Source organism: Buteo buteo, chromosome 13 (genome assembly GCF_964188355.1).
Source record: "Buteo buteo chromosome 13, bButBut1.hap1.1, whole genome shotgun sequence".
Taxonomy (NCBI): Eukaryota; Metazoa; Chordata; class Aves; order Accipitriformes; family Accipitridae; genus Buteo; species Buteo buteo.
The window spans coordinates 31,653,668-31,679,090 of NC_134183.1; the positions used below are offsets into that span (position 1 = coordinate 31,653,668).

The following is a 25,423-nucleotide window of genomic DNA, read 5'->3' on the forward strand; positions in this document are numbered from 1 at the left end:
AACAGTGTCCAAAAAACTCTCCTAGTTGGGAGAAACCTTGCAGGATGTCTCCTACCTCACCCTTCACCAGCTTCACTTGGGACCACAGGGAGGGACAAACCCTCTAAAATCAGAATCTTTCCTCTAGTGATGGGTGAGTCAATCCAATAAAGACTAAAATGTTAGCAGCCATTTGCTCCAACAAACACTATAAAAAACCCCACCACTATAAGTCTCAGCATGCAGCGAAGTTTTTATAGCTGAGGAGCAATGATGGGATTTATGATTTAAACACTGATGGAACCTTAAATATAGTGATCTAAGTGGGAGTTACTTTGTTCAAATACACTCTTTCAGGCTCTAAATGCTTAAAATAACAGAAAGAAACACCAGGAAAACAGCATGGGCCATCTTCATTTAGGGCTTGTCTTTACTGTACAAGTTACTTTTGAGTCAGTACTCTCAGGATACCCTCTTTAAGCTAGGTTTGAGTGAAAGATCACACTTCAGAATAACTCTTGGCTTTGAGAATACATCCGCAGAGTCTCCTGCAGGCAAACCTGCGATGGCTCTGCCATGTGCCCAGCTGCCTGGCAGTGGCAGGCAGCTGAATCATTCTGCCAGCAGCACAGCTGGATTAGAAATCTACTGTCCCCCTCAGCTCTGCTAGTTTGACTGCTCAGTGATGGCTGTCTAACCTGGTTCTGTGATGTGTGCTGCTTGACAGTAGAGCTCCTTTCTGGTACTCCTAAAATAGTTCATCTGACTATGCTGTGGGATCAGGGCTTCAAAATAAATCCCCATGCCGTATCATTAGCTTAAGCATCAGCAGAACTCCAGCTTTGGTACAATCTTTTCCTGCTACTGAAAAGGGAATTTTTGAAACATCACTAATCTAAGGCTGGGGCCATTCATGTGTAGAAAGAGATCACACTGGGAATAAAATGTGAGTTTAACTCAGAATTTAACCAAGCAGGAGTACCTGCCATTCAGCTAATAGTCCTGAAACAAGCTTCCCACAACATAATGGATTCTGAATTGCTCTGCACTTCTGAGTAGCCAGTTACGCCTGTGCAAAGCAACACAATTACTGTCTGCCCTGCAGAGAAACCACACAGCAGTGGTGCTCTTGGCTTTGCTCCGGTGCAATAGATGGGACATTCCATTATAGGAACTTGTCGTGTTCATCTGGGACAGCACACAGAGCTTTGAGAAAATGCTATTGAGCTTTTAATGATAAGTTATCGTTAGTGGTATTTACATCTGACCTAAAGATGGCTATGACGAATGGAAACATATAGAGGTTTTACATGTCCTTAATTTGCAACACTTGCATATAGACTTTAGTTTACAGTGATATGAATGATCTCTTAAGGGTTGTTTCTTCATTCATGAGTTAAAGGTCCCATGCAAACTAGTTCTGTTGTATTCTAACACTATAAGCAGGTTGTTGAGAGAGGCACCAAATTAATGTTTGTATGGCTACAGAATAACAGCTACTATTGAAAATTAATTACTACTTTGTCTGGTTGACATCTTCAGCAATGCCTTCAGCATGCTAATTCAATGCAGCTTAATAATGTATTCCTGAAACCAAGGGGTTAAAGAGACCCGTTTCCTCAGGATGCCATTTAAATGAATTGTCCACTTGAGATGCTTTTGAAAAAGTAAGGTTCATGGAGGTGATGAAGCAGAAAATAGAGAGGAAGGGTGCTGAATCACTAGCTGTGGTCTGTGCTTCCTTCTATTTTTTATTTTACTTTTCATTTTAAAGGAAGGTAGGAGTGTGCATTTGAGGGCAGACTTTATTAATGCACAATACTGATCTTTACCTACAATCTTTTTATTTGTCTGTATGTTGTACATCTAGTTGTGACTATACATGACCTCGTAACACTGGCATACATTTACTGATGCTGCTCCTCAATAAGCTTCATTTGCTTTAAAAATGCCATTGTCCCTTGCACTGTATTTGATTTTATGTGCTGTGTAACTTTTTACTATTGTGCTGCTCTACAATGGCTTCAATTAAAGGTCTCTCAGGAATTTTGTTCAGTTAGAAGTCCACCAAACAACAGCAAAAGAGTAAAGAGTATTGACCTTTAGTAATGAGTATCATCAAAAAAAGAAAGCTGTGGGGGCTTTGTGGTTTTTTTTTTGTATGAAATGTGATTAAACCTTTTTTTTTTGGCCATTTTTGGGCATTTAGGAACAACATTTAAGTTCAGGAGTGACAGATTTAAGTTCAGAGGTCTAGACTTATGAGCAACTCTGATAGTTGCTGCTGTACAGGTGACTGAAACTTGCTGTGACACTTCCTTAGACTGTAAATGAAGCTTTGACTGGTGTTGGGACAGAGATTGTGCGTTCAGTTTGGAGAATGTGTAATACTGACAGTATATATAGTATATTCCATTAGCTTCACACAACCCAGGTGGATACTGATACAGTACCTCCACAGAAATAAGGTCACCAACATTTTCCTATGTCTGAGAAGTGAAGAATTAAACTCTTAACTAAGTGCAGCATTAAGATGCCTATTGTGTCACCTAAGCTTACATCAGATAGTCACAGGAGGCAAGGGGGAAGGCCTTCAAATTGGAACTGTTCCAGGAAGAATAATTATGTTCTGCCCTGACAACAGTTTTCTGGTAAAGCTGATACAACACTTTTTGTATAGTTCCACTGGTATCAGTGGTGCCGCTTGCCTGATAAGAAGCTACTCAATATGGCCTCAACACACATCATCTGAGCTTAGCCACACTTTCTTTGTTCAATATTTTTTCTACTACCTGCATATGTCTGGTGTGTAAGGTTAATTAGTGAGAGGGCTGCTCCTAACAAAGGTGAAACAGGCAACCCCTACTGTAATCTGCTTTGCCTTTTGAGATTCTTTTTTAAAGAAGCCCTAGGGAAGAGTCTGGCAGACTCAGGATACCCTCAGGAAACAGTTTGATTGACTGTGGTAATAAATACATTAAAAAGTAACTGTGAAAATATCTGTTGCAGTAAGTTAGAGGCAGTGATTCTCTTTGCTTTGAAAGGTATCTTAGCACAGCTGGCTATTTCATAATAGTCAAATATATTTACCGGTGCTGTTTTATCTGTATGGTACTAAGTTGTGGTTTGGTTTGTCTTCTTCCTCTCCTTCTCCTTCCTCCCAGGATGAAAAGAATCAAGTATTAACAACAAACATCTGGCTACAAATGGTAAGTTTTGAAACAAAGTATGTTTTTTTTTCCCCTTTGGTGTTTGAGTTTAATCAGGTGAGGGGTTTGAACTTTAGGAAACTTTCAAGCTTTTGTTCTGTGTCTTGCTACATAGTGGACAAAGCTAAGGTGAATGGAAAACTGTAAGGCTGAGATTTAGGTCTTGATATTTTAGATATTTCTGGATACTTTTAAGAATTTAAGTCACTACATCTAAGTAAGTTACTAACTCATTGTAGTTGATTTAGTCATGCTAAACTCTTGATCGTTGTAAGATAATGGTGTCCTAAGAGTCCCAGGTAGAGTAACTGTAGGTGCGAGTGCCTTATCACTCATTTTAACAAATCCATTATGTTGCAGAAAATAATTTGATTGTGAAAGATAACTACACATGCAAGAAATGCATTTCATCTGTAATAGCTGTTCTGATCAGCACACTGAAAATTGCCAGATGGTTCTTCAGATACAGGGGAAAAGTTGTGCCAAAGAGGTTCATTATCTCCTGAGAGCTGCAGCCTAACTGAATATCTCTGCCATCCTCCTTGCTTTGCTGTCTATCTCCTTAAGAAACTGCAGGAGGATTTTAATTAAAATGGCCATGCTGTTCCCATGTTGTTTAAAATGTTGTTGTTTAAACATAGGTCATCATCAGAAGTTAACTGTGAACATGAGAGGTTTTTTATGCTACTTCTCTAAATTCTGTATATCTCAGTTACATGACTATAATGGGTATTGGAACACCAGTTCAGTTTCCTAATGTTCAGCTGGGAACAGTATACTTTTTCCTGGTTTCCCAGTTTATTTTGCCCACATAGGGTGTTCATTTTTCAAACAGTAGCTTTATTTTACCTTTTGTTGCAATGTTTAGTTGTTATAGTTGTCACAGAATTTCACATCCTCTCTTATTACTTAACTATTGCCACCACTAGATACCACAGCAGGGAACTTTGCCCCCATTAATTCATGGCTGGCATTGCTGGGCAGGAGTAAGTTTCACTCACTTTTTAATAAATGGAACAGATAATAGAATATTCAAGAACTTTGTGAGAGTATTTTGAGTTTCTTTTCTCTGAAAGGTTAACTAACAAGAGAGCTGCTCCTACACAAAGGAGCCTACACAGATTTATTCTGACTTGAGTGGTTATTTTTTTGCATTAGTTTTAATTAAGACTTAGAATTAAGAAGATGCTTCTTACCATGCTAACCAGTGGGAAGCTCCTAACGCTTCCACAAAACATTTCTACCAGAAGTTTGTGCTTTACAAAGACGGGGTGATATGGGGAGCTTTATCCATACTATAGCAGCTAGGATGAGAATTTGCCATTAGTTGAATTCCCATCTGTGTTACAGAAACTGAACTGTTTGGGTTAAGTAAAGGTTTACAGAAGAGTTTTATTATTCAAGATAATCATGCTACACCTTTCAGTTTCTTTAACCAGCTCATTCAGTTTAAAGGTATTCATTTTTCTTTTATTGTTAACATTTTGTAAAGAGCATTTCTCTTGCACTGTGGTAGGCCTTGGGAAACAAAGGAAAGACTATTTTGATGACCTACAAAGGATAGCATGGCTATTCGATTTATTTACAAAGAAAAGTTGACATGGAAGAAGCATTCAGCTCATGTTATTTTACAGGCTTGTTGTACAGGAAGATTAAAACTGTCAAATATAGTATGTTTTTGGCTTTAAGCTACAATGACAACAGTTGCTATGATTTCTTACCAGCAAAACAGGTGACAATTCATACTCAAGAAGCTATCACTTATTTTCCTCCTCTTTTATCCCACAGCATCCTTACCCTTCTTGAGATTGGGGTTTTTTTCCCCCTAAGGAAATTCCTGATTCTTTTATATATTCTGTATTTCTTTTGATTTATCCATCTTAGCATATACTGTGTGTGGAGCATGTTAGACTTCAATGAGCAGATCATTTGTTTACTACAAAAATGTAGCCACTCTTCATGGCCTGTGTACACATTAAAAAAAAAAAAAAGAAAAGAAAAAGTGTTTGTGTATTAACTGTCTATTAATGGTATACTAGACAGATTCAAAGCATGCTTAAGGCAAACATGTAATTTTATTATGCTAAATGGTCTGAAATAAGGTTTTCCCTGAAGCTCCCTCTCCACCCCCTTTCTTGATATGTATGTGTGTATAATCAGCGATGTATCTTAAATATATTTTATGTAATTATCACTGAAATACTTAAATACAAAAACTAACCTGGGAGAAAGAGGAATATAATATAATATAATATAATATAATATAATATAATATAATCTAGTATTTATACATGCAGACTCTTTGATCCTGACCACTATCTCCATGGAAATACTGTTCAGTATCAAAATCTCAAACTTGATCTAAATTACAGCAGGAGCCTTGCCTAGTCACACAGATTAATACTAACCCAAGTACCCTGCTCTGTTTCCTATTTTAATCTGCATGAAATGTACTTACTAACCCAAGTACCCTGCGCTGTTTCCTATTTTAATCTGCATGAAATGTACTTCAGCTACAGTGGAGACTATAGCTCTAAAGTTAAAACAAAATGAGGTGGCTTGTGTCCAGCTGGATGGGCAAGCACTTTGTACACACGGCTGAACAGAGCAACCATACAATCTGCCTAACATTATCTCTAATACAGACTTTAAGTTTTCTATCACCCTTTGGACTGTCTTTACGTCATTCACTGTCACCCTGTGCTACATCGTATTGGCCATGATGATAACTCCTAAAAGAAGTTAGAATAAGAAGTTACTGGATATATTGATATCGATTATTGTAATGCAGTTCAGGTAGAAATGAACAGGAGAGCCTGCTGCACACAACCAAGCCAATGGGCAGCACGCTTTGCAGCAGCTGCCTGCAGCCTGCCAGCCCCAGCCCTGCAAGCACTACTCAGAAAGTGACCTGTTCTGTCAGCTACTGAAAATGAGTCGCCTAAAGCCAACAAGAGCCCACAGGTTTGAATGCCTCAAAACCACACATTGTATTTGTTTACATTGCTGGACTTCCTAAAAAATAGAGGTATCATGAGGATCTCAGTATTTCTACGCTCCATGAAAGATGAAGTGGTAAAAAGTACAGTGACATTTGTCTAGTGGGAAGTTAATGTAAAAAAATTTACTGTAAAAATGGATCTAAAATTTCCAAAAAAAAAAGATGAGCAGTTGATCAGCTTATAGAAGCTGTGTATTGATAAGCGTGAGCAAAACACATAGTTTAATTAGAGAACTGTGAATGGAGCAGGCAGTGAAAAGAAAAAACTATGAACAGAGCCAATCAGATATTCTGATTTAAGATTTCTGTAAAAAACTGTTATCTGCAAAGCAAAAGGAAAAAGCAATGCACAACTCCGATCATTTGTCCAGGTGACAAGGTGCTACAAATTCACGGTAAAAAATGAGTAAGTATGGAAGCATAGGCCAAGAAATTATATAGTAAAAGCTTTACAAAAGATGTGTAATGAGTGCTATTAGATGTGTTGCATGCATCAAAACCGTCATTTACAAACACTGTTTGAGAGGCACAAGAATGAATTTGAACACCTGCAGCATGAGGCTAACTGGGGACTTGTTTTGTGTATCAAACTGAAACTTGCCTGTGACAGTAATGCAAGGAATTACATAGAACAATTTGATGTGAATACCCCATGAGAGTGATCAATAACATTACCTCCACAATACCCATTGGAAATTTTTTCTGACCTTAATGTCTGTCAAAGATTTTGACAACAGCCTCAAGACTGTTGAAGGGCTAAGTATTGTATATTTACCCAACTGTTTCAAAGTTTACATTTAAAAGACTAACTTTTGGCATTGCTAAAGCACTGTAAATCTGGTGAAGTTTTCACTGTAGGTTATGTGATGCCTACAGCTATGTGAAGTTGATGTAAATAACATTATATGGAGATAGAGAGAGGCACAGTATAATGAAGCACAGAAATTATAAGAATAAATACATTTTGTGAAACAAAATGAACTTTACTTCTTACTTATGCCTTTTGCACACAACAGGAACCACCCTTGTATCCTGACAAGTCATCTGCTTAGTAAGGGGTGAAGCGCAACCTCAGTTTCAGGAAAATACAGTAGCTCATGCTAGTGCTTCTCAGGAGACCAGGAGGTAACCACTTTGCTAGAGCTGCCATGGTACTCAACTGCCTGCAGTTTGGGGCAGTGCTTTTCTTTATGACTGTGCACGATCATATGCTTCAATGACAGTCTCTGGGATTTAGCAACACGAAACACAGATCAAACCCCTGTTGGTTTGACTGCTACAGACTCCCTGCCTATACTGGCAGTCAAGGACGGGTTGAAAGGAGCACAGATAGTCCCCAGGACAGATGCCTCCAGTGCAGCAAGTGCCAGCCGGGAAGGAAGCTTGTGGGACAGTGCAGTGCTGCTGAGCATCTGTCTCAGAGGTTGCCTAACTTCAGGCCTAAGACCTCCTATGCTAGTACTAACCATTCTGCCATTTCAGTTGTTCTCCCGGTCAGCAGTGACTGTTGGCTGCTCTGTCTATGATCAAGTTATTGCAACCTGAGAATTTCCAACAACAGAAAAAAAAGTTGTCTGTGAAGATAAACATAATTGAAGTTAATGTATGAATTGTAAAAGAAGATCTGTTCTATCCCAAATTGGCACCTGAGACAGCATGAACAATAAAACACAAGCACCCCAAATCTTCCTTTATAGGCTGTTAAGTGCACTGCAGTGTGAATTGAAAAATGAGATTTTTATGCCTTCCACTGAGCTCTAGGTGGCCTAACTCACCCTTTCCAAATAGTTCACTGCCTGAAGCTAGATAGTAGCTCTTTCTTTAACAAGAGAACACCTATTGTTTCAGGCTAGCCAGTCCCTAAAGAACTACAGTAAACCAGTGGATGAGATGACCTAACTTACTTTTTGTGTGTATGTCTTAGTACTGGACAGATCATTATCTACAGTGGAATGTGTCTGAATACCCGGGAGTGAAGAATGTCCGTTTTCCTGATGGACTGATTTGGAAGCCAGATATTCTTCTCTATAACAGGTAGACACACTTTTTGTCATGTGTGCAAGGAGAGAAAGAGAATTCTATAGAATTATAGAATCACAGAATAGCCCAGGTTGGAAGGGACTTTGAACAATCAACTGGTCCAGCCTTCCATGGGAAAGGGAGCCTAGATGAGATTATCTAGCACCCTGTCCAATTGCAAAGATAAGGCAAGGCAAATGACATAATCATCTCATCAAAATGCCTAGGTTTTGAAATACTTTTCCAAAACTTTACAGGTTTTTGGAATACTGGAAAATTACCAGTCTCCTGTTTATACAACAGAAGGTCATATTTGCAAATACTTTGTAAACAACGACATCCTCCCTACCACCAATTTGAGTTGGGTTTTGTAAGACGATTAGAAAAGTAAACTTTTCTGGCTGTGTTTAATGGTACAGGTAGTGATAATTTCCTCTTAAATTATTTGTCTTGTCTAAATGTTTACTGGTGAATGAAAATCTGACTTTTGACTGCTTGTCTAGTTTTAGTTTGGGTTTCACTAGAGGCCGGATAGGTAAATGCCAGTAAGTATGTTTGGATTTTCCCATGCCCAGTTTTGGTGTCACTCTTTCTTCCTGCTACAAAAATAGCTAGACTATTTGTTGCTCTCCTCTTCAAACTATCTGTTCTGAGTTGGGCTTATTTCAGGGACAGACAGATTGCCATCAATCCACTGCAGAACCTTTGGCTGACATTGAGAGACTCTTTGGCTGCAGTATTATATGGTAGTTCCCATTGTGGAATTTATTTAGTTTAAAAAGATAAAGCACTGAGAGCTGTCTGCTCTTTAACAACTTGCCTTTTTCTGCAGCTGTTGTGCACCTGTGTGCTGTTCCCCAGGTACTGGAAAGACCTTGCATCTGCTTTGTACATGTTGCACTGGCTCTTTTGTGGTAGCCAAGGTACATTGTTATTTTTTTGCCCATGCAGATGACATGAACCTTTTGTCTTCTTAATGGCTTTTCTCCTCTGTTTCTCTGCCATATGTTTACTAAGAAGACAACCCTACTGTGTTTGTCGACCTGATTCCCCCTCCCCACTTCAAGAGCTGCTTTTTGTTGCAACAAGACCTAGAAAATAGCTGTGCCCAATATGTCAGCTGCAGTTATGCTCCCTTTTGCCATTTGATGATCACCTCTATGATAAATGTCACTGTCACAGGTGTTGTTGAATTGTAATAATGTGATAACAGCACCCAGTGACAGCATTTGTCAGCCACTTGAGTACTTCTCTCTAGGGCCTACATTACTGCTTTGCTTACAGCATGCTGCAGTGCTTCTCTCAGAGGTACAATTAATACGAAATGATTTGAGGTGATCTCCACTAGAGTTCACCATACTTACGGTAACTGCCTGTCAAGATTAATTCTTGTTTCTGGTTTAAGCACGGCAATTAGCACTTGAGTTGTCCATACACCAGCCTGAAAAACCTTTCAAATGCTCTGTACACAAAATGGAGCAGCATGCAACCTGGACAGGTATTTTTGCAGCATTAATCTTGCCGAATTTATTTTTCAATGCAAATTTCTTCTCTTGAGCATTTATGCCTAGCTACCTTGATTCTGTAAATGACAGCATTCTTGGGAGAATCTGACAAATCACGCATTCATCTCCATTCTGCTGAGTAACACACTGTGTATGCCATAAAATTGGTACTCTACAACAGCAGTTTAGAGGTTTCCAAAAGAATGAATTATGACACTATTCTTCCTCACATATATCACATACCTGAGAGGAGACTTTCAATGTGTCTAGTATATCCAAAATGAAAGGGTAATTTTTTTAGAAATTAGTAACATTAATACATACATGCTAACTGTAGCCGAAGAGCATTATCGAATAAGAAGGGTAACTTAATAACCTGAAAAACTGAAAACACTTGTTTTCTGTTAATATAGGGTTTCAAATATTGGGATTGTTAACTATGGCACAGTCATGAAGAATTTTTCTACAGTGTCTGTATTTAAAACACATATTCAATCCTAAATCTTATTCAGAGTTTAGTCAGGGAGCAAAGCTATTTAAAACAAATTCTTATTCCTGTATGAAATTGCATTGGGAATGTTATGATATTCTCTTATAGTGACATGGTATTTTGAGATAGATGCTTTCAATTTCTATACACTTCACTAGGGACATGCATCTGCAGTTACAAAGAAATTAATGAACTATAAATTCACTTTTATTTTTAATGAATGCATGTTTCACTATGTCTTGAGTCCTTACACATCTTGCTGCAGCCTAGTACAGAGAAACTTGTGGCAGCTGTATTAAATTTTACAACCAGTCTATCATGAAGAGTAGAGCCAGTTCATCTGTAGTTTGTCTGAGGGAAGAAAATCTTGGCCTATGAACAAATTCCAGGATTGACTGTGTTAGTGTCATGTATGGCTCTCTTCCACTTTGTTAGTTTTACTAGACTTATTAAAAGTGCTTGTTTCTGGTGGTATTATTTTCCAAATGGCCACATAGGGTTCAGTACTTCATGGAATTACAAAAATTCTGGTAGTTACGTCTCATTTTAACAATTTCATTTTTTGCAGTTTTATAAACCTGAGATTCTCCAGATAGGTGCCAGTGGGATTATATCTGCTAGGTACAGCTTTGTCATTTCAATGTACTGCAGTCAGTATATGCTTTCAAGTGGTTATACCCTGAAGAAATAACGTAGCAGAAATGTTTTTCTATCATTACATTTGAGTTCAAAGTCTCACCAAGCAAAGGCTTAGCTACTTGGTGCATTCCAAACTGAAGCACTGCATTTCAAAAAACAATTAGAATTAAAGTGTAGAAAAAACACATATGATCTTTTTTCAGAAAAAATAATTTCATATTTGAGTCTAAGTACCTCTTTATATTCTTTTAAGAATGTGTCTTATGAAAGCCAAAGTAACACGGCAATGAAACCTAGGTTCCTTGATCACCTGTGTCCTTTTGAATATTTTATTTTTGCCAGTTACCAGAAACAGCAGCAAGGTCTTAGAAGCAATCCTCTGGTGCTTAACTGCCCTCTGCTCAAGGGGAAGAGAACAGAATCGAGCCTAGGAGGCTAAGAATTTTATTTCTAGTCATTTGTTTCCCCTTTACAAGTCATTTGTGTGGCATGGATATTTTTGCATCCTAAATTTGACTACTTGTTCTGAGTTTCATCATGTAGCCCTCATTAATTTCAAGTCAAAGCAATTACCTGTCTATGTCTAATACAGAAACCTGTTGCAGGACTTTAAGTCTGGTTTTCTAAGGAAACAAGATGCACGTGTAGGCATACACACCTGTGTGAATATAGGTGTTTGTGTATGATCTTTCTTGCTGCCCCTTTCCCTAATTTCCTCTGTATCCGTTTCTGCCAATTTTAGCAGGGCAATCAGTAGAGATCTTAGCAGTACCAGTTTCTTAAAAATGTCATGAAAACAGGCAGCCAAGATGAGGAGGGAGAACAATTAGTGCTCCAACTGGAAGAGAAGCTGCAACACAAACTCAGACAATCCAGCCGTGAGCTGTGAATCTGAAGGAGAGCGGTCTACATTAGCTCAACTGCCTCAGAATTGAATTGCCTTTTCCCCTCAAAGTCCTAGAATCTATGCATGCTACATACATAATATTTAGACTTTTCTGCTTGTCTTCAGAGTTCAAATTAAATACTGCAAATTCAAATTGCAAAGATTTTCAACACTGTGAGCTTTCTGCTCACCACAGGAAAAAGTGCAACTCCAGATGGGCATGTAATTATTTGGATTTAGTTTCTTCTTGTCTGCATATTTCACAGACCAGTCCAGGTATTTTTAAAATGTAATTTCTTCAAATACATAAGGGGAAAATAAAAGCAAAGTAACAATAACTAAAATAGTGATTGCTTTATTTTAGCTTCTGAGATATAAAATTTGCATCACAAGAGATCAAATATTAAGAAGTCCTCTTTTTTAAAAACAGTATTGCAGTAATGGTTTTCCTGCTGGAAGAATGTGCCATTTATTGTAATTAATTTTCTGCTAGAATTATGAATATTTCACTTTCTCCCCATCTTAGATTCTTACCATATTTTTCTGATGGTGTTTTAGAAGGTGATTAGAAAATTATGAGATACTAAACCACTAATAGGCAAAGAGACATTAGAGACTTGCCATGTTCAAATCAACCTAGAGTCAACACAGGTTTTTAGATCAATGAAAGCACAGACTGCAGCAAGAAGCCAGACCCTGAGGCTTGTGTGACCTCCTTTGCCCTGGCCCAGAGGGACTGGCACTGTATTTGCCTTGTGTGCCAACCCATCCCCGCAAGGTGACTGGAAACTACAAACAATACAACAAAATACAGTAGCCTATGTCTCATTTTGCTTATCCCTGCACCAATGAAAGCCCAAGAAAGGAGCATGTGTCTGTAATCAGGGCCAACAGCCATCAGACGTGAACTCAACACAGCAGTTCCTGAAATAATTTTGAGATGCAAGGATCATTCACTGCTAGTACCCTCCCAGTACATTCTGTGCAATTTAATCTAGGCACCAATTTCAATAACTATGACAATTTCTTGAATACCTAGGTCCTGAACTTTAAAGGATGTATAGATCAAAATCTGTAATAACTTACCACGAAAACCTGCAGTAGTAAATGGGAACTGTGAAATAGGTCATAATACTACATGAGCATACATGTATTGCAATGCTAAGTAATCTAAATGTCTTTCATAGAGTCAGTGAACTTACTAAACTTGTCATAGGAAAGAGTCTTTATTTCATCATCTAAATATTTGAAAATAGGTTGTTTCCCATCCAGAAGTTCTTAAAATTTTAATGCCTAGTAAATTCCTGGGTCATAGTGTCAGATGTAGTTGAGAGATTCCTTGGCAGTAGCCCCCAATTCATAATTTCAAGCACTCTCCAAGTAACATTATGATTCTTTTATAGAGATGTGTAAGAAAGGCACATCAGGCCGGTCCTGGCCAGCACCACTACACTGACACCTCTAATAGGTTTGGGGTTTTTTTTGCTGAACCCAGTTGATGGTTTCTGAAGTAGATAATGAAGGCTGGAGCTGCATTAAAACTCTTATGTATGACATGTAGTAATAACATTCACCCATGCAGAGGGGTAGGAGGAAACACTGGAGTATCCATCTCCTCAGTATTCATTAGCTGCTGTTAATGTAGACAGCAAGAGAACAGATTTCTCTGTACAGTTACTTGAGAAGTTTTTAAAAAGTGCTTACTTTCAAAAATGGAAATCAATAGAGCCAAGGCACTGTAATGAATGTAGTGGGATTGGTGAGCAGCGAGAATGAGGTGGCTCACCTTCACGTAGAGTAGTTAATCAGGAACAAATCCAGTAGTATCAGGCCAGTTACTCTGATGCCACAGAAAAGTGGTGACAGGAGAAAAGCTGTCAAGTTTTTGGGGAGGAATAATCCTTCTGTGAAGAACAGATTAATCTCAGATATTCTTCAGCCAGTCAAAGAGCATATAACCAATTTTTTTTCTTCCCTATTCTAGTGCTGATGAAAGATTTGATGCTACATTTCACACTAATGTTTTAGTCAATTCTTCAGGACATTGCCAGTATCTGCCACCAGGTAGGCTGTTTTCATGTCATAAATTTTGATAACTCAGACTACTTATATGTGGTGTGGTTTCAAATTTGACATAAATTCTCTGATATTTTATTTATCTAGCTAGCATCATCTGATAGATTTAAGCTGAATGCATCATGAATTACATGGTTAATACTTTTGTATGAGAAACACCATACAAGATATATTTTTAATTGCAATTATGTAAAATCTTCTGTCATAATGCACTATTTCAGAAGTGTGGACATATAAAAAAAAGATAAAAAATATAAGCCTCTAATATAAAAAATATTGTTTATTAAAGCCATGGTAATGACTCTTAATAAAAATGTATTTCATTAATTTAGCTGTTTCTTCTATTAATACATTTAACTTTATAGTAAGATGCTTAGTAATATCTTGGATGTATCTTCTATTTGAAGTGATTCACTGGACGCTTCATCACAACAATTTTTAGTCTAAAAGGGAAGTAGTCTGTGCTTGATATTTGTTTGATATCAGAAATATATCACTGATTCTCTGGATGTATAGCGGTGGAGTACTGTTTCTGTTCCCAGGCTCAATTAGCACAATTCTTAGAATTAACTTCCATCTAAGATCCCCAGAGGATTTCAGGGGTTTGCCTGTTGTTCTTTTGATTTAAGATGTTCCTTTTGATGGGGGTTTTTGAATTTAATTTTGAAAGCTACTAAATGACAGGGGCCTGACTCATTTAGCGTGACTCATTTTCATTCAAGGGAAGAATAAGAAGCTAGCTTTCCTGAATAAATCAAGATCATGTAAATCTAATAAAACAGCAAATAATGTTTCAGGATTTCTTGTTTTATTCAGTAAAAGATAGGAGAAACAGAATGCATATTCTGCTTCATTTCTTTCTGAAATACAGTATCTAGAAATCTGAGCTGTTCTCTAGATATTCGCCTACTATGTGCCAAAATGGAAATGTAGTTCAAAAAATATTTTATAACATCAATACATTAATGGTGCAATTCTTTCCCTTTTCTATGAGTGACTTTTGCTATTTACACATCAAGAGACAACTGAGATTAAATATGCTTTACAAGTAAAAAATGGGGTGCAATGTAGAACAAGGTCTGCTTTCAAAATGTACATGAAATTATATGGAAAAAGCATTTAAATTAAGTGTTCTTGTTTAAAATCCAATCTAGGCATATTTAAAAGCTCATGCTACATAGATGTGCGCTGGTTTCCATTTGATGTTCAGAAGTGTAACCTGAAGTTTGGATCCTGGACTTACGGAGGCTGGTCCTTGGACTTACAAATGCAAGAAGCAGATATATCTGGCTATATTTCAAACGGAGAGTGGGATTTAGTAGGTAAGCTCTTGATTTCTTATTTACACTGTGAACTTGCAGCCCCGTCTCCACTGCTGAAATGGATGGAATAATGATTGGGAAATGAGGACAGAAATTAAATTAATAAATGACCTAGCTAGTGGCATTTGAAACTCTGAGAACAGATGTAAGATGAAAATCAACATATGGAAGTAGGTGACAAAATTGCTTCTTGAATTCAATAAGTATCTTTTATCTGATTTTCCTTTATTATCTGACAAAAATGACTTAATTGGGAATTAAGCTCATAGAAGTAGTTTTACCTATAGTAAAACTTAGAAAGCTACATTTATCCTTTTTTAAAATAATCACTACATAATACACAGTTTATTCACATTAATTTCTGGTTTTCTTCCTTTTCCCTCTTACACAGGAGTTCCTGGGAAGAGAACTGAGAGTTTTTATGAATGTTGTAAAGAACCCTACCCAGATGTAACATTCACAGTAACTATGAGACGTAGGACTCTCTATTATGGACTCAATCTTCTTATTCCTTGTGTACTGATATCAGCACTTGCTTTGTTAGTTTTTCTGCTTCCAGCAGACTCGGGAGAAAAGATCTCACTAGGTAAACCCTTAATACGATATTGTAAATATCACCAAACCAAAAGAAGTTGTCCTTTTAAAAGTTTTTTAAACAGTCTTAGTAGGCAGCGAGGAATAGCTTGTATGCCCTATTCTGGCTCAAGAGCTATTTTTACTGTTTGATGCTGAAGCTGTGTGATGTTTAACCGTTGCTCTCAGCTTAGGGTGCATTGAAGCTGTGAAATGGAGGAATTCCAAACAACCAAGCTGAAGCACGACAATTCCTGACTGCCTTCCTTAAGAAGCAGGGTTTCATTTTTTGATGCTTATTTGCTGAAGAAAAATCCCACATTCACTGAGTAGAGCTTAAGTTTACAAATATGCATTTGAACAATTTAACATGGAATTCTTCTTAATATTTCCTTTTAATAGTGAGTTGTATTAAGAGCCTAAGGTGCCTTCTCAGAAAGACTGATTCTAACTGCTACTATTCTAATTTTTATAGAGAATTTTAACTAAAGTATTGGTTTGTGAAACAAATCTTATGACTTTAATTACTTGATCCTTAAGATGGAGGTTTAATATGTAATGAAACTTCCTGCCTCATACAAAACTGCAAATGCACTGGCTTCTACTAAGTTAACATAGCTGTTCAAAGGTAGAAACAAAATTGACATTTCTCCAGAACATGATTTAATTGAGTAGTAGCCTCCCTAATCAAGAAGTCCCTCCCCATACTTTAAGATGAATTCTTTTTTCCTAAATCCTTTTCCACCTGATAATGACTCCTTCTTGTTTAAGACTAGTCCTGAGAAAAGAGCTAAGCCTTGTTCCAGGAAGATGGGAGCTCATCACTAAACAACAGAAGTCAAACTCCCAAAATCAACAGTCAAGACTGCTTGGACATAGCCACGTGCAGAACCCAACAGCTAATATCAAAGATACCAAAATCTGTCCAAGACAGCAAATCTGTTTTTCAGGAATATTATGCATGACCCCACCCATAGCTTCCATGTGCATTAATTGAGTGTCATATGCTCAAATACTCAAAATCACACCATCTTTCTAAAGCAAACAAGCAGCAAGAATGACTTTGATTTACCTCAGCTAATTAGCAAATGGTGATAAAAGCTGAACAGTTACAAGGATGTAAAAATATATATATGTGTGCAAGCATTGGTACTAGTTTGGCAGCACTGCTGCCCTGAACTTGAGGTGGTACAAGAAAGGATAGGAGTACCACTAATGTGCTGGTGTGAGGGTAACAATGGGAATGCATCTTGTTAAAAGCACTCCCACTCCTTCAGATTCATTTTCTGCTTCTTACTGCCTTGTAATTACAAGCTACTGATCTAATTTCATACTTCATGTTTATCTTTCAGGTATAACAGTTTTATTGTCTCTCACTGTCTTCATGTTACTCGTGGCTGAAATTATGCCAGCAACATCTGATTCTGTGCCCTTAATTGGTAAGCTAACTACTGCTTTTATTCACTTTTATTTTTTGTCAAATGAGGTGCAGTGACTTTGCATGAAGGCCAGCAGTAAGGCAAATTACCATCTGTACAATGGTCTACTGCAATTGAATTAGAAAAATGTTGCCAACTGATGAGAGGCTCTGATGGGTGTGATCTGCTATACAACTTCTGTGCTCTCTGCTCTGAACAAAATAGAGAACCTGTGTGTATTTTGGGAAAGTGTAAGGGAGTCAGTTTTCCATGGAAGACATTGCGGTTTCAACACAATTGGCCAGACACTAGGAATACAGACCTAAACATGATTAATCTTCCCATTGTAATTGCTCAACAGAAGGAGGAATTTTCAAAATAAGTACTAGCCAGGCTCTACAATACCAGTGGAAGAAAATTAGAGGACAATTTTTTTCAAGGTTGCTTAGAAAAGGCAGGTGCTCAGTTCCACAAAGACAGTTGCTAAAGGCTGGTTATCCTGTCAAAATTATGGCTGCTCCTTCTGCTTTTGAGAAATCTTTCACAAGTACCTAAAGTAGCATGTGTATCACTACACTGGAAAAAGAACTTAACACTCTGTATGCATGTATATAAACACCTCTTATAATAGCTACAAAGCCGTATCAGCCAAACTATATTGCTTTAATTATCTGTTTATTTTGCAGCTCAGTATTTTGCCAGCACTATGATTATTGTTGGTCTTTCTGTTGTTGTCACTGTTATTGTTCTACAATACCATCATCATGATCCAGATGGGGGGAAAATGCCTAAATGGGTAAGGTTTGATTTTCATTCATTATCCATTTCATAAATGTCCAGATCAGGGATGTGACAGAGTAGCTAGTGACCCATGTTTACTTCTTATTGTTCAAAACATATATATCCTTCCTAAACATTTTGTTTTGAAAAGTAGTTTCACCAGAAATCAGATGTCCAGATATGTTTCGTGTGGTTGGCTTCTTAGAGAGTGTGTGTGTGCACGAAAGAGAATTAATATACCTCGACTTGCTTCTATATTCAGAATCTCCTTCACAACAGCTAGAAGCACCTCAGGATTTTTCTAAAACCTAAATATCCTAGTGGAGGTGATTTTCAAATAAGCTGCAGATGTCAAAAGTTGAAACAGGTAGAAGAAAAGAGCAAGATGCTGATGGAGATTATAAATGCATGAAATACGCTAGCCTCAAGGTGCAACTGTGCAGCCGCTACATATTTAGCTGCTGTGCATACAGAAACATCAATAGCCTAAAAAGCATTTGTTAAAGATGGCTGTTAAAGTGGAATTGAAACTTGCTCTGAAAATCCTCTTCTTTACATCTCTGGTCAAGAACTTCTGCAGAGTGCAAAGAAAATTTAGTCTTGTTCTAAGCACGTAAGACTTTCTTTATAATGTACTTCTATGAGTGGTTGTTTTTACAGAGAACATTACTCTGATACTGGATTACTAAATATTGATGAGTATCATCAGCTAACTGTCCGCTCTTCCTAACTTCACCCAGCTCATGGCAGCATCAGGCATTACTGAAGATGGAAAGCCCTTTCCCTTTTTCTCTCTCTAGAACAATGAGTTATTATTATCCTTACTAGCCAAAAAGAATGTGCGTACAGCAGTGTTCTGCAGCCAAGAGATAATGAGATATTCCCTGGCCCGTTCTGGGGTAGTGACTTTAAAATAAATTTGAATGAAGAGAATAAAAGGTATATATCTTTAGATGCATGTTTGGTGACCTAAAGGAGACAGATGTTTAGTACTGAGCTAAACATCCTCAGAAAACAGAGTACTTGAGGTTGAGGAGTAAGCATCAGTGTCGAGAAGCTGAAGTCCATTAAACGTTATTTGGATACTGGTGAATTTTGCATCAGGCCCTCAGTTAATAGAATATCTTCCTTCTAGGCACAGCTTGATAGTGTAAATAGAGTAACAAGGCAAGATTGGTCTCTGGCTGGGATGTTAGCCTGGATATATCTACTCTGAGTGGCAATCCACAGTCAGACTAAATGGACCAAATCTAATATTAATTACAGTGGAGGATTTGCATATTGTATGAGACAATCATATTTCGTTAGTGCTCTGGAAAAGAAACACTGGAATGTGCTCTTAAAATCTGATTGAACTAAATTACAGAAGCTTGCATCTGAACTGGAACAGTCTCTGGCCTGCCTGCACTTTCTGTAAGGCTGGATTAAGGCAATTTAGAAAACAATAAAATGAAACTCACTGATTAAATTTGCAAAGCATGCTTTTTTAATCAAAGTATTTTTTCCATCTTTTCTCCATGCTATATCCAGATCTGTTTTCTAAAATCTGCAATCAAATGTCATGAAAGCAACGTGAGAACAGAGCCAAAACCTTGTAAAGCTTGGTGGCCCAGTCCAGTTCAGTATAGCATCTGTTTTAGCAGACCCCTCCAAACAGTAATATTATGTGAATTTAATATTAGAGCACAAATATGAGTGAAAGAATTGTAATTTATTGACTACAATCTAAACCAGCGCTATTAAGACTATTAAAAAGTAACTCTTCTTCAGTAAGTGTTTTTTTTTTTTTAATTCATGGTTTCTAGTAGAAGTGGAAAAGGCTGCCATATCAATGTTCAAGTGTAAGGAAAAATCAACACTATGGAGATCCCCATCAGAGGAGGGGGAACTCCCAACAGTGGTAGTCAGCCTGAGGCAATTAACAGCACTGCTAGAATAAGAAAGCAGCCTCAGTGACTGGCAAATTAATCAGCTGGAAAACTCTGGCACCATTTTCTAGAACTCCTGTGCAGACTAAGCGGAGACCATGGACCAAACAGTCATCCAGGCTGTAAAAATAGCCAACAGTGCCCAAAGACAGCGGCTGTGTGAAGAGATGCTTATTCTCAAAAAATTTTCTTTCAGACAAGAATCATCCTTCTCAACTGGTGTGCTTGGTTTCTGAGGATGAAAAGACCAGGGGAAGATAAAGTGCGTCCTGCCTGTCAACATAAACAGCGTCGATGTAGCCTATCAAGTGTGGAGATGAACACTGTGAGTGGACAGCAATCTAGTAATGGGAATATGCTATACATTGGGTTTAGGGGGCTGGAAGGGGTTCACTGCACGCCTACCACTGATTCAGGGGTGATCTGTGGGAGGATGACCTGCTCACCAACAGATGAAGAAAACCTGCTGCACAGTGGCCACCCCTCTGAAGGTGACCCAGATTTGGCTAAGATCTTGGAAGAGGTCAGGTATATTGCAAACCGATTCAGAGACCAGGATGAAGAGGAAGCCATTTGTAACGAATGGAAGTTTGCAGCCTCTGTAGTAGATCGGCTCTGCTTGATGGCTTTTTCAGTCTTCACAATCATTTGTACAATTGGTATTTTAATGTCAGCACCAAACTTTGTAGAGGCTGTGTCTAAAGATTTTGCTTAACTCCTAAGTACAATCTGATTCTCTGAAGTATGATATGTAGCAAATAACAGTGTGTTTTTGTTTGATCACTTGCTTTTAGTAAGTATACTGCTTCTCATTGTCTGCTTTCTTTTGTCCCCCTCTCTGGTCCTGAGTTCCTTTTGGAAGAGTGGCACCATTTCAGAAGGGAAGCCAAGGATTTCTCCCTGGGCTGCCTGTGCACAGCTCCTCTGTGGGAGAAGTGAAGTGGCTGCGAGTCCCTTCAGAATGACAGGGTATTGCACCACCGTCTCTTACACATTTTTGAACTGGCTATTACAAAATAACGGGTAGGCAATGCCAACAATGTCACTTCTTCCAGACTTTGTATAAAAGATGGAAGGTCGTCCATCTTAACTATTCGAATGAGGGATCGTAAACACTTATGTTTAGGAGAGGATTAAATCCAAATAGAAGGAAGCTCAAACAGCAGGGAGAAATAGTTTGCTTTTCAGTTACTGCTTCTTACTGAGTTGTGGTATGTAGCTCTCCAGCTCACTCATAACCAGTCAGACCTGCAACTCCCTCCAGGCATTTTAGAGAGAGCATATGTGACTTCACAGGATTCTGAATTTGTCTGAGACACCAGAAACCTGAAAGTTAATAAGATACACTGCATAACTTGTCCTTTCTGGATTGACCTAGAAGTTTGGCCTGAATTCTCAAAAAGGCTTCACAGTAATTTTCACAGTGTTTACTACTTCTTCCATCTCCCCAGAAAGACATTTTTTCAACTGATGACCTTTTTCACTATCAAAAAGAAAATGAAGGATTTATGATGCCTTTTTCCTCACTTGTTTAAAAAAGAATTAAAAAAATACACACACTTGTCTCTTTACTGTTAACCGGATTGCAATGTGGAAAAAGTAACTCAGTGTCTTGTACAGGCTTAAGCATAAATGAAGAATCTAAAGTAAAAAGAAGCCATTAAATGCTGCAATCAAGGTTTTAATTTAAAAATTAGATGTTTGAGCTGTCGTATGCTTAGCCTTTTATAGACCTCTTTTTGTTGAATCACCATAACGTGTCTTTACAAGAAAACTGCACCTTTTCTGCTCAGTTTATCACCTAAAGAGCACTAATGAATAATAAAGCTTTCTTGGGTCTGATATAAACTATAAACTATATAAATATGTAGTTATATGTACACGCTGCATATACATCCAAGGAAAGGTTAAGACATAAATACAAATTCTCTTACGTCTAGACAGACATTTGCAAAGGCAAAACTAATAGTTCATCACTTCATGTTATTTCTGATTCTGAAATATTCCTGTCAAAATATATTTAGTTTTCATGCAACTTCAATGTCTTAATGAAAAGGGCTGAGCTGAGAATACCAGGACCTAAAACTTCACGTGTACAGAACAGCTGAGAATTAGTCTCTTGCTGGCACACCAGTATTCCTGACCAGTGATCAGAGTGGTAAAAGGTGTGTGGGAGGATTACTTTAGCATTGACTGCTTGCTTTGTCCTACAGAATCCTGACTTTCTGGCTGAGGTCTTCAGAGACACAAATGGAGGCCTGTTGTTGTACCATGTTTTTACTGTGAAATAAACTCAAAGCCTCACTTTATCTCTTGAGCTGGATTAAAATAAAGTGACTGAAATGCTTCTTCTCCCTAGATAACAATTTCATTTTCAGAGTCTGCTCCCCTGAAAGCAGGAGAATCAAAATTCATGTAAACCAAGCCCAGAGTCACCACAGGTATAGTCCATCACCCGAGTGAACGCCTTGCTTAAGCACCTTCATGCCAGAGAAGAGGGCAGGGAGAGTGAAAGGAAGGCAGGATATTTCTTACAGTTTGTGAATTCTGTCTGCCTGAATGTTCATTCAGAATCTCACACTGTGAAGACATGAGCAAAGCATTCAAATCCTTCTTGAAAGCTCATCTTGAAACTGTCTCAGAGTTATCTGTGAAGATGTTATATTTTCAGGAACAATTATTAAGAATTAGCCATGCAGTAATTCCTGCAAATAGTTTCTAGTTTGTAGATTGCATATGAATAGGAAACTATGAGTCCAAAATCTGAAATGTGAGTTTTGCCCATTTGTGAATAACTACGCATATGATGTGGCATGTGCTGCTCTTCCGAGTAATGTTTCTCGACTAGGCTTCCTGATGTGAATGCTGATTTGCATTGGTATTTTTTCCTTCTGCAAAAGCTACATAGAATGTTCCATTTAGGGTTTGTAAAGGTTTGGGGTCCTCTTGGAGAAGAATTTTTCAAGAAGAAATGGAAGACTTTTAGGGACTACCTTGTACAATGAGACACAACTATTGCAATCATAATACATGACACATGTAATATAGGAAGCATGAAAGTACCCCTCTTTCCACCAGAATCCATTTACAGTATCTGTAGAAATCATCTTGCTAAATACAGGAGTTCTTTATAGAAGAATAGAGAAAACAATTTACAATTTGACAGTAAACTTCATTATCAATGACAGACATGCCTATGCTTAAAAACTGGAGACTGGTATTTGGCCTTTAGTGAAGTCCTGCCAAAGTCTGTAACACTGAGTTTGTAATACTGTCAAAATTTGTAATACTGTCAGTGAATACTAGGTGTTAGACAAAGTAACTGTAAGACACCAGCATCATGCCTATGCTATTGCCTTTATTGTTGGCAGGATTAATGAAAATGCACCAAGGGGACAAATGAATCCTAATTTTCCTACAGTTAACACAACCTGTAAACATTTGGTAATAAGATTATTATAAATTTTAAATACAACAGTGACAACTTCTCACTTACGTTATTTTGCACCTATGAGTTAAGTTTTCCTATAACTGAGCTGAGCAAAATTGGTATGTTTCTTGTCAAATTGTGTGTGTCTTAAATATATTCGTGTATGTGCTAAACACTATTTTGATCTAAATGCTGGGAAAAATATTTATTTACAATTCTGGGCATAAAGATGGAAATAAAATACTGTATGAAGTATGTGTATATAGTATTAAAGACTACATATTGATGGTAAGGATCTGCAATGATCTTAAGAGTCCAGAGAGAGGATAAGCAAGTGGTTCACCACAACTAAGCTATGACTTGTCTGACAAATTCAAAAGCTCTCTCTAGAGCTCAGCTGTCATGTACAATACTATGTGTGAACAATGTATATTACTTTTTCTGTTTTTATATTGAATTGTATTGAGTATTTTAAAAACTTTTTAATATTTAAAAATTTTATTTAAGTGTTACTGCCAAAAAAGTTCCAAACAAGAAATTTTAAAAGGTTAGTTTTAAATACAGATAAATTATTTAAACAGTATTTAAAATATTAAATTATTTTATATAGGAATTGATAATACTATGTAAGACTTTTTTTAAAGGTTTCTTTAAATTCTCTTTACATTCTGTCTAGCTGCAGGATGTAATCTCAGTTCACCTGTGACAATTCAACTTTTCACCTTCTTTAACAAGAAAAGAAGGTAAACCAAAGTCCCAGATTTTCTTTCCTTTTGTTATACTAATTTTTACATTAAGAAACATTGCGTAAAGGGCATTAGAAAGAGATGTTACATCTGTCAGGTACTGATTGTCATATAAGCAATTCAATACCTTTTCAGTCCAGTACAAATAAAAGATTTAGATCAAGAGACTTTTGATTCTTTCTCATTTTGCTAAAACAGAAACAAACTCAAGCAGTAGAAAACATGAATACCCATAAAAGAAAGAAAAATGTCATTGGATATATCAATCTGGGATGACAAACGTGTTTGATAATTATAAATACATTCACATTCTCCTAGCAAAGCAGTCCCACACCAAACATATATTACTTCAGTCTTACATAAGTGGTCAAAGTTAACCAAGTAGGACTGAAATACCCTATGTTTTGGACTGGCCTCAATGGCAGTATTAACTTCATTCTTGAAGTTTAACACAGAAGAGAGAAGCAGGAGAGAAAAACCAAATCCATACCAGCTGAATAAACTGCTGGTTTTGCCAGCTGCAAATTTTGTTTGTTGGCTACTGGTGAAAAAATATCTAATCAGCGGAATATCCCCCAGATGGGGAAAAAACATGCCAGTGTAGTTTTTTGCAGACAGATGAGTTGTACTGCCCACATGCTGATACAGCTTCCTGAAAAGCTTTCTATCATTACAATATCCTGCTAAGCATGTGCCAGTAGTAAAACAAGTGTTGCTGAACCCAGGACTTAATTCCCTTATTGATTCCACAAGCTGACGAAGACCAGTTTGGTCAAGGTCAACACAGCAAGTCATACAAGCATGTAGTTGTTACTGAATCCACCCTGTCTTTGGGTAAGAGCTGCCATGGGTCACAGCGTCAGATATTCAGGTGAGGCTCATGCTGATGGCGGCTCACTCTTCCAAGCCAACACGCCTACTCCCTTTCCTCGAGTGCTGAGAAGCGGGACATATTACCTCAGACTTACTGTTATACTTCAAAATGGTCAGACAGGTTTAGCTCGGCACACACCAGGCAGTTTCCTGGCACTGTGTATAAACCTACCATCACTCATACTCCATTTCTGAAGCATTTGTGAATGGGGATTAAAATCAGACTACTGTTTGCTACTGCTGTCAGGCACCTGCTTGGCAGACTGAAAGCTGCTGTGGTTTACGAGTTTATACATGAGCAGATCCAATGTCATTGCCCTGTGGGTGGCAATGTCCATCAGAACACTGGGTCTTGATACTTGTAACAGTATCAGCCACCCAGTTTTAATCCTCTAAGAACAATCAGAATATATTTTCTCTTTAACAAAACTGATTTCTTAGCCTAACATCATGATATTAAAGTACCAGAAAATCTTAAAAGGCTGTGAACAGAATCCGCACGTTACAGCAAATCTAACCTGGTAATCAAACAGGGTCTTAACAGGACTA

General features: G+C 37.6%; 1 protein-coding gene across 1 annotated transcript in view; it reads left to right on the forward strand.

Moving 5' to 3' along the window:
* Window positions 1-24,168, forward strand: part of LOC142039131 (neuronal acetylcholine receptor subunit alpha-7) — a 45,830-nt gene extending 21,662 nt beyond the window's left edge. Inside the window, exons 3-10 of the mRNA XM_075045409.1 lie at window positions 3,144-3,188; window positions 8,114-8,223; window positions 13,713-13,792; window positions 14,959-15,126; window positions 15,518-15,712; window positions 17,052-17,138; window positions 17,804-17,913; window positions 20,022-24,168. Of these exons, the coding sequence (XP_074901510.1) occupies window positions 3,144-3,188; window positions 8,114-8,223; window positions 13,713-13,792; window positions 14,959-15,126; window positions 15,518-15,712; window positions 17,052-17,138; window positions 17,804-17,913; window positions 20,022-20,540 (1,314 nt within the window). The 3' untranslated portion in view covers window positions 20,541-24,168. The remainder of the gene's footprint in view (window positions 1-3,143; window positions 3,189-8,113; window positions 8,224-13,712; window positions 13,793-14,958; window positions 15,127-15,517; window positions 15,713-17,051; window positions 17,139-17,803; window positions 17,914-20,021) is intronic.
* Window positions 24,169-25,423: the final 1,255 nt, after the last annotated feature.